The sequence below is a fragment of the Rhinopithecus roxellana genome, chromosome 11 (assembly GCF_007565055.1).
Source record: "Rhinopithecus roxellana isolate Shanxi Qingling chromosome 11, ASM756505v1, whole genome shotgun sequence".
Taxonomy (NCBI): domain Eukaryota; kingdom Metazoa; phylum Chordata; class Mammalia; order Primates; family Cercopithecidae; genus Rhinopithecus; species Rhinopithecus roxellana.
Window position 1 is genome coordinate 119,647,886 of NC_044559.1, and position 20,945 is coordinate 119,668,830.

Here is a 20,945-nt window from a genome sequence, read left to right on the forward strand (position 1 = left end):
CAAATAGCCAAGGCAATTCTAAACAAAAAGAACAAAACTGAAAACATCACATTCCCCAACTTCAAATTATACTGCAGGGGCTGAAGTTACCAAAACAGCATGTTACTGGTACAAAAACAGTCACACAGACTAATGGAACAGAATAGAGAGCCCAGAAGTAAGGGCACACACCTATGACAATCTGACCTTCAACAAACCTGACAAAAACAAGCAATGGAGAAAAGACTCCCTATTTAATAAATGGTGCTGGGATAACTGGCTAGCCATATACAGCAGATTGAAGCTAGATCCCTTCCTTACACCATATACAAAAAATCAATTCAAGATGGATTAAAGACTTAGGTGTAACACCCAAAACTAAAAACCCTGGAAGGCAACCTAGGCAGTATCATTCTGGACATAGTAAAAGGCAAAGATTTTATGACAAAGACACCAAAAGCAATCACGATGAAAGCAAAAATTAACAAATGGGATCTAATTAAACTAAAGAGCTTCTGCACAGCAAAAGAAACTATCAACAGAGTAAACAGACAACCTACAGAATGGGAGAAAATATTTGCAAGCTATGCATCTGACAAAGCTCTAATATCCAGCATCTACAGGGAACTTAAACAAATTTACAAGAAAAAAAAAAAAAACATTAAAAAGTGGGCAAAGACACGAACAGGCACTTTTCAAAAGAAGACATACATGCACCAAGAAGCATATGAAAAAAAGCTCAATATCACTGATCATTAGAGAAATGCAAAACAAAAACCCCAGTGAGATATCATTTCACACCTATTAGAATGGCTATTATTAAAAAGTAAAAAAAAAAAAAAAAAAAAATGACGCTGGTGAGGTTGCAGATTAAAGGGAACACTTATACACTGTTGGTGATGCTGTAAATTAATTCAACCATTGTGGAAAGAAGTATGGCAATTCCTCAAAGACCTAAAGACAGAAATACCATTCGACTCAGCAATCCTATTACTGGGTATATACCCAGAGGAATATAAATCATTCTACCATAAAGACACATGCATGTGAATGTTTATCGCAGCACTATTCACAAAAGCAAAGACATGGAATCCACCTAAATGCCCATCAATGACAGATTGGATAAAGAAAATGTGGTACATATATACTATGGAATACCATGCAGCCATAAAAAAGAACAAGATCATGTCTTTTGTGGGAACATGAACAGAACCGGAGGCCATTATCCTTAGCAAACTAATAAAGGAACAGGAACCATGTTCTCACGTATAAGTGGAGCTAAATGATAAGAAGTTATGAACACAAAGTAGGGAAAAACAGACACTGGAGTCTACTTAAGGGTGGAGGGTGGGAGGAGAGAGAGGAGCAGAAAAGATAACTATTGGTTGCTAAGCTTAATATTTGGGTGATGAAAGAATCCATACAACAAATTCGTATAACATGAGTTCACTTGTGTAACAAAGTTTCATACATACTGCTGACCCTAAAATAAAGGTTAAAAAATCTATATGTGCTATTATGGTTATATTGTATCTCAAAACCCAATATACACTTAGGGTTGGATTAATGACAGTGGAGGTATAAACCCTATTTTAAATACTCTTTCTCTTAATTTTGAATATTTTTGGCCTCCATCTTGTCAGATCTGATTCCATCATTATAGTTTTTACTTCATGATGTGTTTCATACAAGGCTGATTCAGCACAGAGCTTTGCTAGCCACAGTCTTGTGCACTCCTGTGCTTTCATTTATTAGTATAAAAACCAAATCTCTTATTTGGCAGGTCTAGATGGGCCAGAAAATTTGCATTTCTACAAATTCCAAGGTCATGCTCATGCTGTTAATCCAGGGACCATGCTCAGACTCTATAGCAGGGGTTGGCATCCTGTTTCTCAAAAGGTCAAGATAATTAGTTGTGGCAGGCCTTATGGTCTCTGTCACAACTACTTGACTCTATTGTTATAGCTTAATAGCCATAGACAATATGTAAATGAACAGGCATGGCTGTGTTCCAATAAAACTTTATTTATGGAAATAAAGAAGACATTGGTCCTGTATCTACTTTGTTATTACTCTCAACAGAAAACACACACACACACACACACACACACCATACATGATCACACAAACACACAAAAAAAACACACTGACACACACTTCCATTTTAACAATAAGATTGGTAATATTAACTATTTTCCATTTGAAAAAAAATGCTACGTGAACTCCTTCATTTAAATTTACAGCCTAAATATTACAAATTTACTTGCTAGAATATTTTTAAAATTCCCCACATTCTCTTTTCATAAATGTGATTACTAAATATTAGCCTGAGCTTTCCAAACTGTACAGAGTAATCCATGTTCTAGCATTTCCTCAGTTGGTCTTTCTACCTTTCCAATCCTGCCTGGTTCTCTGTTTCATTTCCATTGCACTTTTCTCAGAATAAAATCAAGTTGTTACAAAAGATGACAGAATTTTAACATTAAGGTGATATCATGACCGGGGGCTGAGTAATGCCCACATACACGTCTACATGCAACACACACACATACTTCATGTTGCTGAGGTGGTAAATAAAGCACAAGGGAAAATGGAAAATGGCAAACATGAATCCACCTTATTAATTAGCTTTGCTCCTGTTCTCATTGACATAAAAAGCTCTCTGGTAATTTGGCTGGAAACAGGATTTAAATTTAAGCTCCAAGGGGAAGAAGGGAGTTTCTCGAATCTTATCACCAGTTCATATAATTTGCATGCCCACGAGTATATATTCTGTCAACAAATTATGCAAAAAAAAAAAAAAAAAAAAAAAAGATTTAGCTCGGGATAGTCCCAGGACCAGAGGGCTAACAATTTAGCCCTGAATAAGCAAGAGGTAGAGTGAGAAGGCAAGAATGTTGACCCTCCCAGAAGAGGCAACTTACCACCCACTTCCCTGTTTCCTGAAATGGAAAAGAGGAGGGTACAAGAGATATTTTACCTAGGAACATTATTTTTTTAAAGACATATTTCCCCCTTTACCATCACTGCATATAAATGTGGTCCAAACACTATTTTGGAATCTTAGATAATATTCTTGAAAGAGGAGGAGGGTGGAAATAAAGTAAGTTTTTCCTTTTCTCCCATCCACAATAATCTTATAATTTCAGAGCAGAATAAAACATAGAAATCATTTAATTCACATATTTGACATGCCCACACACAATGGTATCTCTTTCTTTTTATAATCTCAATCATAATCATTAGTATTTACATGACATATGTGTATAGTGGAATTTGATTACATGTGCTTTCAAATCTCTCCATTGTCATTTTTGTTTAAATAACATTTCTTAAATCATTATTGCAAAATAAGCAGATGCGAAAACCTAGTTTTGCAGTTGACAAATTAAGGCAAAGACCATGTCTTTCTAGCTGAAGCAAAGTGAAGAACTGGTATGAGTTCCTGCCAGATGGTAAGCAATGAGGCAGGCACTTTATATTAAAATTCTCACAGTTATCTGGGTATTTTGTCCTTCATTCAGAGCCGTACAGTTTTCAGGTTGCAAATCTAAAAGTTTCTGACTATAAAGCTAGAAACCAGCCTGGACTTGTTCTTTTCCCTCTTTCTAGACATTTGAAACTCCACATTTGTGTGATTTTTCTCTATATTTCTACATCTATATTATTTAACTTATTTCTGGACACAGTTTGATTCAACTGCCAGACATATTAGAATTATTTTGTCTTCTGAAATGACATTCTGATTGATAACTCCTAAAGATATATCTCTGTGCTGGTGGAAGGAGTCCAGCGTTTGATGTTAGGAAACCTTAGCTCCAACACTTATTTTTGTGGATTCTGGCCTCTTTGCACCTCAATTTTGTAACCTGGAAGAAAGGGGGTAAAAATGCCTGCCTTGACTGCCTCCCAGTGCACTGTTGAGAATAAAAATGAAATAGTTATAAAAGAACACTGAAAACCTCAACAAAACAATACAGTTGCTGAGCATTATTATTTGAGTGTTCTAATTCTTGACAACAAAAAAATAATAACCCTGTCAAAGAAAGTAGTTAAGGCAGTAAAAACAGATTGTATTTAGGGTTATTGCAATAAGGGAAAGAATCTTGATGCAGAACTGGGCTCAGTTCTGAATGTAGCATGGGCAAGACGAAGATATGGCCAAGAGCAGAGTGGGCATCAGTGGAGGGAAAGTTATAAGAGGAGACGTGAGAAGTAAGTGACGATTGTGCCTAAACTGAGTTGTTAGGATTTTTACTGAAGGAGGGTCAGGGTGATTAGATAGAAGGGTGGGGGATGAGGGTTTGATCAGTATTGAGGATGGTCAGACATCAAGGGTGGGGAGTCTTGCTAAACTGACTTAGCATCTTGTCATTCCCAAATAAGTTAATATCTGAGTCTCTCTAAGAGTCTCTCTCAGACAGATAAATACATAGATGCATAAATATGGATAGATGGATGGATGGATGGATGGATGGATGGATGGATGGATGGATGGACAGATGGATGGATGGATGGATGGACAGATGGATGGATGATGGGTGGAAGAATGGCTAGAGACCTAGGTATAGGATAGATGGATGGGTAGATGGAAAGATAGGTAGACAGATATATTAATAGATGGATGGATGGATAGATAGGTAAAGATGATTGATATATCTCTATATTTCTATCTATATCTTTCTACTTATATATTTTATGCCAAGCAATTGCCAATATACTGTTTGCCAGACACAAACATACTCTGGCTTAAATATTTTTTAATCTTTCTATATATTGGTAGGAAGATTGATTCTTTAAATATGAAACAGCAGCAAAATGAAATGGTTGAAGTGCTATTCTCTATCTCACTCTATCTCTGTCATAATGCAGGTAAGGTTTTTGATGAAACTTGTTTGACTTTTTATGTGTCGATTGTTTAAAATTTTTATATTGAACTGTCTTTGATGACATTTCTGACTACTTGAATATACATAGAAAAATTCATTTAAAAATTAAGTTTTCTGGAGATTTCCTTTATTCCCTTCAGGAAAATAACTCTGCTTCAGTTAGCAATGAGTCTCATATTTGCATAATGTTTAAGTTGGGAGAACTAAATTTGGCTGCTGATGGTGACTTTAGTAAGTTGGTTTTTCATATTGGACACATTTATTTTTTTCTGTGCATCAACAAATCTATTGATAAGTGCTTATTTTTCAAAATGATTAAATTGAAAGCCAATATAATTTGCTTTCTCTATTAGGCTATTATCTAGACTGTATGTTTTTGCCTGACTTCTGTTCTTAATGTCTAATAATAGGTTGCTTTTTATTTACTCTTACATTTGACTGGTTGAATAAACTTGCTGCATTCTGTCTTTTGAGTTGCTTCAATTCAAATGAGACACAAGTTTATCAACCTGGTCTTACTTGTCTTTGCTCGTAGGATTTTCCTCCAGTTTGATAACAGACTGGGATAAGTCGTATCTGCACATGTCTCTGTAGCTTAATTTCAGTTGAATAAAGTCTTCTACGTACATAAAGGAAGAAGAAACATACTCGACATAATGTAACTTTTTTTGAATACTATTCATATTTTTGCTCTACTCAAATTCTAAATACTCAGAAAATTCGTAGTTGCAAAATAGTAAAGGAATTCTCTTTGGATATTTAAAAGGTGTGTTCTAGTCTTCAGTGTCCTACGAAACAGATGTACAAAGTAATCATGGATTAATTTGTTTAAAAAATAACAGGGATTCAAAAGCATAGGATTTGGCATCATGAGATCCAAATTCAAGTTTCTTACAACTATGAGACCTTGGGCAAATGCCTAAATTCCCTGTCAATTTCTTCCTGTACTAAGTAGTTGTAATAGTAATGTCTGTCTTGCCTACCACATACAATATATTAAAATGAAATGTTATGGCACTTTATAGTTACTTATGTAGTTTAAGGAATTCCACTATTAATTCATTTTACTTGAATTATACTTAGTTCACTTACCAAACTTGAGGTTAATCCCTTTTGTCCCAAGTATTATTCCAGGGCCTGACTCTTTTTCATTGCACAAAAGTAACATGATTCGAGTGGCTGAGTTGTATTTCTCTGCATGCCTGGGAAACAGGCTGGTCCACCGGCCTGGAAGCCAATAAGTACATGGAACAGTCTACCCCTGTCCTGCCGATGGCACTTACGACAGATTAAACATTCCCTAGGCCCACCTAATATGCTGAAGTTAACTCCTTTTACTGACATAATTACATAAATACATGCATATTACTAATAATTTAATCTACTCTTACTATTCTTCCTGAATCTAGGAACCAAATTTTAGACATGGAAAGGACTTTGGAGAGCCTTAAGGACAGCTGCCTTAAGAAATTCACATTGATCCATTTCTTCTTCATGTAAGAAATCTTAGCTTCCCAAAGCAAGAAGTTGCCTTCTTATTTGACAGATCATATTTGAGTTCCTATTTCATTACAATTTAATCTTATTTCTTCATCTTGGGTGTTTAGTGAAGGATGAGCACCATGTTTTATGTAACATTAGTCATGGAAGGTAATATAATACATTCTCTGTTACCAGTGATGGATATAAAATAATTCTAGATAGATAAATATCTATTCACCTTTTAAAGTCACAAGTGAGGCAAACATTTTAGGTTTCTGATAAACCCGGTTAGAAGGTTTCATATTAAACTTTTTTATAACCATAAACGCTGCTAAAAAGGAGACCCCTCAACCATGTCTCAGGTTCAATAAACAAGTGTATTTACTCTGCCTTTCACCTGAAATTCTCTTTTCCAACTTTTTTCTTATCATCTTTTCTGTCATCTCTTCAGGAGCCTATGAAGACTTACGACAGTTTAATTTTAGATAACATGAGTGTAAAACATATTCTCATCCTAAAGTTATTAAATGATAAAGATGTTACATGACTCCTTTGAAAGAAAATGTTTCATAACAGAAAATTTAGCAAACTATAAATGGAATATAACTTTTTTTAGAGTAAATACATCTGAAAGCAGATAATCTTGATTCTTGTGAAAAATCTTAAATTATAAAATATTGTGTTTGAGGACTGAGATTTCCTGGGCAGGTTAGTATTTCAGCATATTTTTAAAATATTTTTTATACCTGGTTCCAATATCTTTATTTTTGTCTGTTCCTTCCCACCTAACTGTAGCATATCATTTAGGTGATGGATGGATAATACCCTATGCAAAATGGCCAGGTTTCTATGTGGATTGTTTTTTCTTTTTTTCTTTTTTTTTAAATTTTTAAAAAAATTTTTTTATTATTATACTTTAAGTTCTAGGGTACATGTGCACAACGTGCAGGTTTGTTACATATGTATACTTGTGCCATGTTGGTGTGCTGCACCCATCAACTCATCAGCACTCATCAACTCGTCATTTACATCAGGTATAACTCCCAGTGCCATCCCCCCCGCCGATAATAGGCCCCAGTGTGTGATGTTCCCCTTCCCCAGTCCAGGTGATCTCACTGTTCAATTCCCACCTATGAGTGAGAACATGCGGTGTTTGGTTTTCTGTTCTTGCGATAGTTTGCTGAGAATGATGGTTTCCAGCTGCATCCATGTCCCTACAAAGGACACAAACTCATCCCTTTTTATGTGGATTGTTTATAAACTGCCTTCCCATCAGAAGGTCTAGTATGCCTGGAATTCCCAGCCCCAGAGAACAGGCATCTTTTTTTTCATGTTGCTACAGGTGCTCTGTTAGAATTCCAATGGGGCTAGAAGTGAAACCCTATTAACCACTCTCTATTAATGATAGATTGCCAGAAATTTCCTACCCTGCAGCATCTGTCTGTAAAGAAATGCCAAGTAAGGTTCAAGTTTAATAACTGGGCCAAGGTAAAGCACATTAGTCCTGATTCCATGTGGGCTAAACTGTAGGATGCCAAGGATGTCATAAGGGAGCAGTTCTTGGACGCTGTGTTGAGAAGCATCAATTTACTTAGTTTTTCGAAAAAAATCAGAAAGTTGACAAATGTGGCCAAATGGAAAACATGAATCTGCATTTAAAAAAAGAGGTGGGGGGCTCTTCATATTATTTTTTGTAACTTTTCTTTCGATTTGAGATTATTTCCAAATAATTTTTTTTTTTTTTTTTTGAGACGGAGTCTCACTCTGTCGCCCAGGTTGCAGTGCAGTGGCCGGATCTCAGCTCACTGCAAGCTCTGCCTCCCGGGTTTACGCCATTCTCCTGCCTCAGCCTCCCGAGTAGCTGGGACTATAGGCGCCCGCCACCTCGCCCGGCTAGTTTTCTGTATTTTTTAGTAGAGACGGGGTTTCACCGTGTTAGCCAGGATGGTCTCGATCTCCTGACCTCGTGTTCCGCCCGTCTCGGCCTCCCAAAGTGCTGGGATTACAGGCTTGAGCCACCGCGCCCGGCCAATAATTTTTTTAAAAAAGGGAAGTTAGTAAAGGAGGATGAAGAAGGAAAATTGAACTTGGTCTAAATTTCAATTTCAATCAGCAATTGAATTTTGAATTGTTTAGTCACTTCGCTTGTGAACTTTACCCACTGAATTTCAAATATTTTCTAATTGGTACATAATATTTTACATATTTATGGGGTGCAGGTGATATTTTGTTACATGCATAGAATGTGTAATAATCAAGTTGGAGCATTTGGGGTACCCATCACCTAGAGGATTCATCATTCCTGTGTGTTAGGAACGTTTCATCCTAATATGTCAGTGGAGTAGTGTCAAAACGCATGGACTTGGAACCAGACTGCCTGGATTTGAGTCCTCACTTTGCCAACTGTGAGGTTTAACGTTGAGCATGTTATTAACTCTTTCTTAATCACTTCCTCATCTATTAAATGGAAGTAATAACAGTACTTACCTCCTAAGGTTGGTCATTAGGACTAAATAATTTAGCATTTGTACAATGCTTAAAGTGATACCTGGAATAGTGTCCAAGATACCTGTTACATCGATAATAATAATTACTATGCAAACATTTACCTTTAAAAACAATCATTTTCCACTGACTGGAAATTAGGGAGTTTGTTCCCTAAAAGCCAGATTGTTATCAACTGAGAAAAGGAAGGACCTTTCCATTATCTGAACGATAAACACAACGAAATTGTTTTTGTCTTGCCCTGTTTGAGGATCATTGATCAAGGATGTCACAAAAACGTCACAACCTTCAGGCTTTGTGAACCGTAGTTTTAAAGACACTTGGCTAGCAGGAACCTCTAGATTTCAGTTGTGTCAATGGAAAATTTTAGGGTATACAAGTGCTACCTGGTAAAGTGAGATTATGTTTTCCAGAAACAAGTTTATTCTTCCTTTTAACCTATTTCACTCTTGCCAAAGTTTCCTTACAGCAATGATTTTGGAGTTTCAAAGACCACTTATATAACACAGAGCTTTGTTACTCAAAGTGGGGTTCAGGGGGCAGTATCAGAAGCACCAGGAGCTTGCTAGAAATGCAGGATTTCTGCCCCCTGAATCTGGATCTGAATTGTAACAGGAACCCTAGGTGATTCATTTGCACCTTGAGGTTTGAGAAGCTTGGATAACTCTCTTGACTTGCTTCTAGGGTAGCATGAAAAATCTAGAAGCAATTCCTTCTGGCTCTCACCCAAACCCCATGTGTCCTTGAAGGGTTCTTTATAAAATCCTGTCACACTCTTTCTGTATCCCTGAATAGCTGGACTCTCTGAACTCTGCCAGAATTGTAAATATCACATAACTAATATGAATAATTCTCAGCATTTGCAAGTACAGGCAAGCTACTGTAGCCACGTGTTTGCTGGGAACCATGCAGTAAGAGAGGTCAAAAGATATGGTGATTGTTCACTTATTCTCAAGTTCATGTGCACCAGCATCAGCTAATTGCAAATGAAATGTTTACATTTTGTTTTCCAGTTCATGAATATTCCCTTGAAGAGCGCCATTCAATAGCCAGGATTAAGTTCTAAGTTCTGCTATGAAAAAAGTGCTGAAGAGGTTAGAATTTCTAACTCGGAAAATCAATTCAATTGATGGACTTTATTCTCAAAGAAGTAGCCAGTTCTTTGTTTGTACATTTGTATATTGATCAGCCCCTTTCCATTAATATTTTGATCTTTTAATTAGGTTTCCAGTGTTTTCAGGGACTGGATTAATGACCCATGTCTGTCAACTCCTCCCAGAGTATAAGAATGGTTAAAATCCCATTAAAAAAATTCTACATGGTAAAAGCATTATTATGATCCTGCCCACTGTGCTATTTTATTTTGGGATACACTAGGCTCACTTAGGGCCTGGAAGCAGGATCTTACTTTATGGTATAACAAAGAAGTTTGCAATGCTCTTTTTCGAATATATGCCTCTCCATGTTTTATTTTCCCTCTTTGATATTCGCTTGTTGTGAAAGCCTGCCAATTTTAATGTTTTTCTGTCAACCACGTTTTAGTTTATATTACTTTTATTTTTTATATTTTTAGAGACATGGTCTTGCTCTGTCACCCAGGCTGGATTGCAGTGGCGTGATCACAGCTCATTGCAGCCTGGATCTCCTAGGCTCAAGCAATCCTCCTGCCTCAGCCTCCCGAGTAGCTGGGATTGCAGGACAACATGCCTGGCTAATTCTTTTTTATTTTTGTGGAGACAGGGTCTTGCTATTTTCCCCAGGCTGGTGTCAAACTCTTGGCCTCAAGCGATCCTCCTGACTCCCAAAGCACTGGGATTACAAGTATGAGCCACCACACGTGGCCTATATTACTTTTATAAGCAAAGTTATTTCAGTTTAATAGGGGAATAAAGCACGAAATGACAATTACCATTGAGAATTTTAAAAAAGAAAGTAAATGTTTTATACATTTAGAAGACATGCTCCTGGAACTATCCTTAGAGAGTAAGAAATGAAAACATCTGATCCTGGAATGTGAAAAAAAAAAAATGAAGTCGTTGAGACAGGGCTGGTCACTGGGTGAGCAGGGACCCCCTGTTGTGCCTAGGCCCAGATGTGGCCAGTGGTGCAATGGCTCAGCCCAGCTTGGTGCTCTGTTAGCCCAGTCCCTGTGATTTGGTGCATTTGATCTAATTAGACTGCTCTGTGCCTTTCTCAGATTTTCTCTCTTTTGTGTCTCTGGCCTCATGCGTCTAGGTGCTTTCGAATGATGTTTTACTATTACTAATTTTTAAAGAAAATTATGTTGTTATGTCTACCAAGAGTGAAAGACTGACAATATTAAAGATTCCATATAGAAAACACAGCCACTGAAAGCTTATAACAGGTGGGAAACGAATCACGTAGTATAAAAGAAGAAATACAGAAAATATACAGTTGTCAAAACGCAGGGTTTTGGAGCCCAACATGTTTGGATTGAAGTCGTAGCTCTAATGCCTACTGGTGATTTGAATTTATCACTCATCCTTTATTTTTGTAAAATTTTGTTTTGAAATAATTTCAGACTTATAAAAAACTTGCAAAAAATTTTTAAAGAGTTTCCATGTAGATTTCACCTAGTGCTGTAAATTTTAACACCTTATGTACCCACGGTACCATTGACAGTCTCAACAAATTTGCATTGGTACTATACTCTTAAATAATCCATGGGCCTTATTCCAATTTTCCTAATTGTCTGCAAATTATTTTTTCTTATTCAAGATCCAACTTAGGACCCATATAGCATTTATTTGTTAAATATTCTAGCCTCCTTCAATGTATAACAATTCCTCAGTCTTTTTCATGAACTTGACACTCTTAAAGAGTATTGGCCAGTTATTCTGTACAATGTCCCTGATTTTGAGTGTCTACTGTTGCTTCATGATTAAATGTAGGTCTCTGTTTTTGGCAATACTATAATGGGGATGATATTTTGTCCTTCCTCGTGCATCATATCAGGAGGTACATGACGATAATAAGTCTCATTAGTGGTGAGGTTAATTTTGATTACCTGGTTAAGGTGATGCCTAACAGGTTTTGTCTTTTCACTGTAAAGCTACCATTTTTTTCCTTTTGTAATTAAAAAAATCTTGTTGAAAGATGCTTTCAGACTATACAAATTTCCTGCTTCTCATTGTACCTCTACCTGATTTTAGCATTCATTATTGCTAAATACAGGCAAAATACTTAGCATAATGTCTGAGATATTAAATGTTAATTTCATTCTTTTAACACCTGCATATACAATAATTATGATTATTTTAATATAACAAAAATGAAGACATCATAACATTGCCTAGAAACATGTCTAATTGAGATAACAATTCTATTAGAAAAACAATTAACCAGAATTGGTTTAATTCTTTAAGAGCTGTGATAATGCACTGGTGTATTTGAAAGAACATAAATCATGTTCAACTATTTATTAGGAATCAAATAAGGAGCTATACTTGTTTAGGAAACTAGTTTTAACGAACTATTGCTAGACACCTTCATGTACACAGTATATTGTTATACTTCATTGACTCAATGCTTATGATGGTCCAGGTATTATTTGGTCATTTGATCCTTATGATAACCTTTTGAAGAAGTGTCTTGACCTTACAGATGAGCAAACTATGGCTTTAAAAGATTAAATAGTCCGGGCACGGTGGCTCACACCTGTAATTCCAGCACTTTGGGAAGTCGAGGTGGGCGGATCACGAGGCCAAGAGATCAAGGCCATCCTGGCCAACAAGGTGAAACTCCATCTCTACTAAAATTACAAAAATTAGCTGGGTGTGGTGGCGCATGCCTGTAGTCCCAGCTACTAGGGAGGCTGAGGAAGGAGAATTGCTTAAATTTAGGAGGCAGAGGTTGCAGTGAGCCAAGATCGTGCCATTGCATTCCAGCCTGGTGGCAGAGTGAGACTCCGTCTCAATAAATAAATAAATAAATAATAAATAAATTTAAAAAATAAAAAAGGTTAAATAATGTATGAAATCACACAGTTACTAAATACCAAAGCTGAAATGTAATTTCAGGTCTCTGCGACTCCAAACCCATGCTAAAGCATTCAATAATTTGGAAAGAGCGATTAAATATTTAAAAATACAGTTCCATATACTTCCATTAAAAGAAGACTATAAAATATGTGTTTTATGATGAATAAAGGAGCAAGACAACAATAATCTATTCTAAGCATTTATAGGTGAATAACTTTTATATGGACCTTACACAGTTTCAATAAAGTTAGTAAATTGTTACATGTATCTTAGAAGAAAATATCACATCCCAGTTAAATTTATCATAGATATATGGTGTTTGTTGAATCATTTTTATGTATTAGAGATGTAAATATTACTGGAAATACACCAATATACCAGAAATATTTATGTAAATAAAGCAAATATAATTTTTCTTTTATTTTACAACTCGCAAAGTTAATACTTGACATAAATAAATGAACTGAAAATAATGTGACAATATTTATTTGATCTTATATTTGAAACTGTTTTTTGAAAAAAAATTATAAATACCACTTTACCAATAAGAATAACATCTCACCTATTTGAGAGTTTTAGGAGACAAATACGTGCCCCTCAAACATAATTATTTGAATGAATAAAAATAGAATATTAAAATATGTGTGTAAAACCTAATGATTATTAATTCATTCTTGAATAAGTGGTTGCTCATTGTATTCTTTTGATCCTTTGCTATGATAAACTCATGAGATCAGCAGTTATGAAAACCACGGTGACTACTAATTTTCTTCCTGCAAGCCACTTTCAGCAGGCTTATGTCTTGTAAAGCTGAAATAAAAAGACTTGGGGAGTCAGAAAAGTATGACTTTATGACGGTAAATAAGAAACTGTCCTAAAACAAAAAAGTTTTTATTAGTGACATTTTAAAACATGACTTTGAGGATTACAGATGTGCCCATTCCGGGTTCCTAACTCTTTATTCAAAGGTTTCTGTATTCAAGGTTTTGAGGCGTTGACTAATTAATTCATCCTTGCAATACCACTGAGAAATAGGCAAACAAGTCAAATGGGAATTCAGTATATTTTGGATTATAATTCCTGTGTTATTAAAAAAGAATTAGCAGAGATTGTAATAATTAGTGTGAAAATGGATAGCAATTAACATAGGAAAAATATGTAAAGAAGGCAAGAAGAGGTGTAGACACACTCAGAAATCTAGGAGTATGACCTGAACGAGTCTGATAGTCTGTTGCCCCCAGAAATTGTAATAGGATATGTTTTGGGAAAGCATGATGTGGCCTTAAGGCACAGTAATATATGGATGTAGGTGCCATAAATTTACTGCAAACCACCTGGACTCTGTACACTTCGACCGAGTCTTCAAAAAATGTTTCATAATTTTATTTTCTACCATATGAAGACATAATACTTCTTTTGTTTGTCTCAAAGTTACCATTCCCCCTTCTTTCAAATAGCTAATTCTTTTCCACAGATTTTAAGAAAGTAGTTAGCAAATTCAGTTGATTTTATTTATGCCTTTTATGTTCTTTAATATTTTACTTCAGAGTTTTTATTTTCTATTTTGTCAAGACTCTTAATCCATTTGTTGGGTCTTCCCACCACCATTTTCTTGAATATTTCTTTTTCTTTCATGTTAAATATTTCTTAAGGATGAAATCCAAGAGCACACAATGTTTAAGCTGTAGTAAGTACACCATTGCTTCAGTATTACATTTCTTTTCTTTTCTTTTTTTTTTTTTTTTTTTTTTGAGACAGAGTCTTGCTCTGTTGCCCAGTTTGGAGTGCAGTGGCATGATCTCAGCTCACTGCAAGCTCCGCCTCCCGGGTTCATGCCATTCTCCTGCCTCAGCCTCCCGAGTATCTGGGACTACAGGTGCCCACCACCACACCCACCTAATTTTTTGTGTTTTTAGTAGAGATGGGGTTTCACTGTGTTAGCCAGGATGGTCTAAATCTCCTGACCTCGTGATCCACCACCTCAGCCTCCCAAAGCGCTGTGATTTTTTCATTGACATTGCTTTTTATGACAATGCCCAGGGTTCTGTTAGCCTCTTTAGTTGCAGAAGAGTCCTTTGTTTTACATAATATTTGGGGTCACTTATTATTTAATTAAAGGATGCATAACTAATTAGTGACACAGCAAGTTTTCTTACGGCTATCCAAAATGGCTCTTCTTCTTGCATTCATAATCTCAATGGGTGACACTGTGGTTCACCAATCAGCTAGAAATCTTAGAAATCTGTGCTTGACTCCAGATGTCTCTCACTCACTCCAAACTTTTGAGTCCAATTAATCACAAAGTCCTTCCTGTAGGATTGGAAAGATGAATGTCCCAGCCTCCTGACCTCCGGTTAAATGATTCTGAGGCGTGTTTTTGTTTTGTTTTGTTTTTTTCTCTACTGTTGCTCAGTCCATGGGGACTGAGGCCCAATTGGTTATAATGATAACATGTCCAAAACTATACCTGCTATTGTTTTTTTTTTTTCCTTTTTCCTTGTCTCACTTTTCCTAGTTCCTTGAGCAAGTGCCATCTGGGATCACCTTCCAAATAAACTGTCTGCCCCTAAGTCCAAATATCAAGATTGGCTTTAGGGGTAATCCAAGTTAAGCCAAGGCTTGAAGAATATGGAAGCCATGACCAACCAAGGTTGAGAGAATATTGTCATCAGAAGGGATGTCACATATCTGTACCACAGACAAGAGCTAAGGGTAGCAAGTGCAAGGAACTAAAAGATGTTGCCTATGGCTGATTGGAGCAGAGAGTATGAGGGCGAAAGTTGTCAAATAGCAGGGACTAGTTCATGGTGTGCCCTAGAACTCATGTTCGCCATGTTGGCATGACTCTCAGCGAGAATGGGATTCTAGATTGAATGATTTCAAGTGGGGGAGTGATATGCTAGGTAATATACAGCAGCAAGCCCCAACCATTTTGGCACCAGGAACCAGTTTCATGAAAGACAGTTTTTTCACAGAGGGTAGGAGGAGATGGTTTTGGGATGACTCAAGCATATTACCTTTATTGTGCACTTTATTTCTATTATTATTACATTATAATATATAATGAAATGATTATACTACTCACCATAATATAAAATCAGTGAGAGTCCTGAGCTTGTTTACCTTTAATGAGAAGGTCCCATCTGGGTGTAATGGATGACAGTGATGGATCATCAGGCATTAGGTCTCATAAGGAGCATGCAACCTAGATCCCTCGCCAATGCAGTGCACAATAGGGTTCACGCTCCTATGAGAATCTAATGCTGCCACTGCTGATCTGACAGGAGGCAGAGCTCAGGCAGTAACGCAAGCCATGGGCAGCAGCTGTAAATACAGACGAAGCTTCCCTGGGTTGCCTGCTGCATAGCCCAGTTCCTAACAGGCCATGGCCTGTGGCCTGAGAGTTGAGGCCCTGGCATACAGAATGAATTTAAAGAAAAATAGAGCCATGGCACTTACGAGGAAGTTATTGCAATGATAGTGACTGATGTTTGGAGAAGAGTTATCAGTAGTGATGGCAAGAAATGAATGGATTACACAACTGTTTAGCAGACAGTATCTTCCTAGATTGCCATCGTGATTCCATATCAGAGTGAAGCAGGCAATAGTGGTAACTAAGGAAAACTTGTCATTTCAACCGGGAAACTTCTCAGTCAGAATTATTGACGTATTTGCAAATTTCCTTTGAAGATCTATTTGTCCTCAAGAAAAGGTCTTTAGCTTAAATCTGTATCCCTGTATCTTAATCTAATTCCAAACATATTGGAATACTTACAGTGACTGAGAAACTCATATCCTAGTCTTTTGATTCATATTTGGTGGTAATTGTTAGGGTTCATTAGCGATATATGTTTAAATCAAACTCTGACTCTACAAGTGAGAATGCATAAGGTAAATTTTACCAATTTACTGATGAGCATGGAAATAAATTAGAATGATGGAAAACAATATATTAAGCAAGTGCTTTTATAAAATTATTCCTGACATCTTTGAGATAAATGATCCTGCCATTGAATCCTTCCTTCATTTTAGGGTTCTTAGTGACCACTTATTTCAGTTAGCTCCATGAAAATGAGTTTTGCTGCTCCTGTTAGCACAAAATAAAAAGGATCATAAATCTTTTATAAAGATGAGGCTTGCATTAAAAAGAAAATCTAATTGAAAGTTGCTTTAAATTTTGAGTGATTACTTTTGTGTCAAATAAGTCATTAGAAATCGTGATGGCTATAAAAAAGCAATCATTTGCAAAATTGGAAAAAGCTAAATTCAATATAGATACACTTTTCTACTTTTAAAATTTGTATATTGGGAGAGATACAATATAGCAATTGTGGAATTTTAATGTAATAGCCTGTTATTATAGGTAGTTTGTACATATGTGTTCTTGGGCTCTCAACCAACTAATTACTTTCCCTCTGGATACTTCTATTTCAGTTGATCATCTGTATTATATTTGGTTGGTGCAAAAGTAATTGTGGTTTTTGCCATTACTTTTAGTATTTCTCTTGTTTCTTGTCTAATAATAATATATCTACTTAATATCATTTCAAACATATAACAAAGATTAGGATTTTTTTATGTTTTGGGTTTTAACAGATATATATATACACACATATATATAAATATATATTTAACATTTTTATATATACATATATGTACATATATTTTTAAAAATAGGCACTACATACCTGTATAGTTAAAAACTAAGAGCTAAAGCTCGTGGCCCCATTTTATGAAAACAAAGGGTGCAATCTAGGAACTGTCTCCCTAAATATCTGTAATGTACTCCAAACCAAGTAAAAGTAGCTTTCCAGTAACCAATATTGTTTATCCTACAGCTCTTGTATTTTTAAGAGTGGACATAATATGCTAAATTTGGAGAGCTGATTGTATTTGAAAGATAAAAATGTCTGCAGGTCAGCCGAGCGTCGTGGCTCATGCCTGTAATCCTAGCAGTTTGAGAGGCTGAGGCAGGTGGATCACCTAAGGTCAGGAGTTCGAGATCAGCCTGGCCAACATGGCGAAATCTCTACTAAAAATATAATAAATTAGTCTGGCATGGTGGCAGGTGCCTGTAATCCCAGCTACTTGGGAAGCTTAGGCAAGAGAATTGTTTGAACCCAGGGGGACAGAGGTTTCAATGAGCTGAGATTGTGTCACTTCACTCCAGCCTGGGCAAAAGAGTGAAACTCTGACTCAAAAAAAAAAAAAGTCTGCAGCTCTAGATCCATTGGTGCAAGACATCTTCCATGAAACTGCTTTTCATTATGGGATGTACATAAAACAAATTAAATATGTAATGATGTAACATAAAATCGCTTTTGATTTTTAATCCAATGAAATCTTGACGTAACATGCTCTACTATTTTTGGAGGAACTAGTGAAACTAAAAAGAACCTCAGAATAAGTTGCTTATCATCAAGACTGAACTGATTACTCAGTGGACAACTAAAATGCAATGGTGATGTTAACTTTATTCTTTTCCACGTACTTCAAACTTTTAATTACCAGAAAAAAGTATTATATTATTTAGTACCACCGAGGACTCAGGTTTTAAAAGCAAACTATAACAATTGTGGGGTAAAGTAGAAGCATCATTTTTGTTTTAAGTGAAAGACTCTTCATTTCACATTTACTATGCTACACATTATTGATTTTCTTCTCTGGTGTTGTGTTTTGCAGAGAGTGAATCTGTCCTTCGATTTTCCATTTTATGGCCACTTCCTACGTGAAATCACTGTAGCAACTGGGGGTAAGTGGTTTTCTACCCATTCAGCTTAAGTAATCTATGGTTTGACTGCAGTTATTATTTTTAATGTACTCTGTATTTCAAGATGGGTATTTCTTGGTAAAACTGTTGTGTTTTATCACAAAGCCATAGGTATAAATAAAACCAAAGAAAGCGTATTGTTATTGGAAAAACTTCTCAGCAGGAATAAAAAGTATTTACAATAATCTTCAACCTAGATCACCTCTGCTTTTCTTCGAAATTTTAATTCCTTTTTGGTAGATGGGTAAGACTGTCCAAATGGCAGAAGTTGGAATAGAGCTAGAAAGAAAGGCTGCTTAATGAGGCTGCTGGTGATCTTAAATTTTCTTTTAATGTATATATTTGCTATATATATGTACACATATATAAAATATATATAAACCTATATAAGATAAAAATATGTAAATATATATAAACATATGAAATATATGTACATATATATACACACATATGTATACACAAAAACACACAACCATATGCACATTAGCTTTGATCATTTTTTTCCTTGAGTGTTACCTGTTTTGATTGACAACTCATTTGAGAGTCTTCAAATAAAGGCTGAAATTCAGCTGAAATGTTTTAAATTTTATTTTTCTCCACCAGCTTAGAGTTTAGTTTAGAGATTAGCAATATCCTAGCAAAGTAATTATCATTCTTTATTGTGTATCTCAGAAGTCAGAAATATTTTAATCTTCAAGTGCTAGTAGAAGCGATAAGCAAAATGCCAGGGAATATCCCTGTAGGCTTTATGATGCAGGGGTAGGGAAGGAGAAAAACACATAAAAATGGAACAGTAAGTAAAGAAGAAATTAAAAGAAATTCTATAGATGTACAAAGAGGCTGTGAGCATCTATACCCAAAGCACCACAGACAGAGTCTCTTTCCTTCACTGAATCTTACCAGGGGTCTTTTGGATGGTGTGGAAACCATGTTAAGCATTGCCATTTTTTTTTGCCATACTTTAATATAAGACCTAGAAGATACTTAGGATTCAGAAGAAGAAGATTTGTAATCAGAAATATCAACAAGTAAATGGAAGTTTTTTGAGCACCTACTCTGAGTGATGGTAAATAAGTCTACCTCTGCCTTAGAGTTGTGTAGCTTAGTGAAATATTAGGTAAAGTGAAGCAGAATGTGAGGAATTGCTTAGGAAATACAAGTGATGAAATACGCCCAGGTGCAGTGGCTCACACCTGTAGTCCCAGCTACTTTGGAAGCCCAGGAAGGAGGATTCCTTGAGCCCAGGAGTTCAAGACAAGCCTGGGCAACACTGAGAGACCCTATCTCTACAAAAACATTTAAAAGCTTAACCAGGCATGGTGGGGTGCTCCTGTAGTCCCAGTTACTCAGGAGGCTGAGGTAGGAACACCGCTTGAGGCCAGGAGTTTGAGACTGCACTGAGCTGTGGTCATGCCATTGCGCTACAGCCTGGCTGGCAGAGCAAAACTCTATCTCTGAAAATAAAATAAATAAAATAAAATAATTAGCTGGTATGGTGGCATGCACCTGTAGTCTCAGCTACTTGAGAGGTTGAGGCAGGAGGATCACTTGAGTCCAGGAGTTTGAGGCTGCAGTGAGCTATGACCACACCACTGCACTACAGCCTGGGCAACAGAGCAAGACCCTATCTCTAAAGAAAAAAACAAACAGAAATCAGAAAAAGAAAATACAAATGATAAGCTATGGGTTTCCGGGGATGATATTAGTCAAACATCTCTGAATCTTAAATGAGAGTTAAGACTACAGAAAAATTGGTGTTTAAAGTGTTTCTTGGAGGATGTCAGAATTTCTATTGTTGTGTAGAGAAGGAAGAGAGGATCACAGAGTAGAAGATTCTGAGTAAATATACAGATGAGGAGAAGGGTAGGGTATGTTTGGGATAGCAAATAATTGAGTTTGAGTTATGTCAGTGGTTATCTTTATAAAAAATATGGCATACTAAGATTGCAAAAGTAGGTTGGGACCATTTTACAAAATGCTGTAAGGGATAGTTTGAGTCACTAGTCCCTAAGTAATAAAGTTTAGGAAGATGAATATAGATGTGTGGATAATACATTAAAGTGTAGAAAGACTGAAGTTAGCACATTTAACTGGAAGAATATTGCAACGATTTGTGTGAAAAATATTGAAGTCCTTGGTGATTTTGTTGCTTCAACCCAAGGAAAAGGAATCATACTATTGGTACCAAATACAGAGTCAAGAAGCATTGGCTTTAAGGAGAACCAGTGACTTCAATAGTGAAACTTAAATTTTCTGTGGAAATAGAAAGGAATATATCTAAATAAAATTGCTCACAAGAAGTATGTCTTTTGACCTCAT

General features: G+C 36.1%; 1 protein-coding gene across 1 annotated transcript in view; it reads left to right on the forward strand.

Moving 5' to 3' along the window:
* The window catches only part of PLXDC2 (plexin domain containing 2), a 459,866-nt gene that overhangs the window by 235,492 nt on the left and 203,429 nt on the right, over positions 1-20,945 (forward strand). Inside the window, exon 4 of the mRNA XM_010385741.2 lies at positions 18,539-18,608. Coding sequence (XP_010384043.1) covers positions 18,539-18,608 — 70 coding nt within the window. The remainder of the gene's footprint in view (positions 1-18,538; positions 18,609-20,945) is intronic.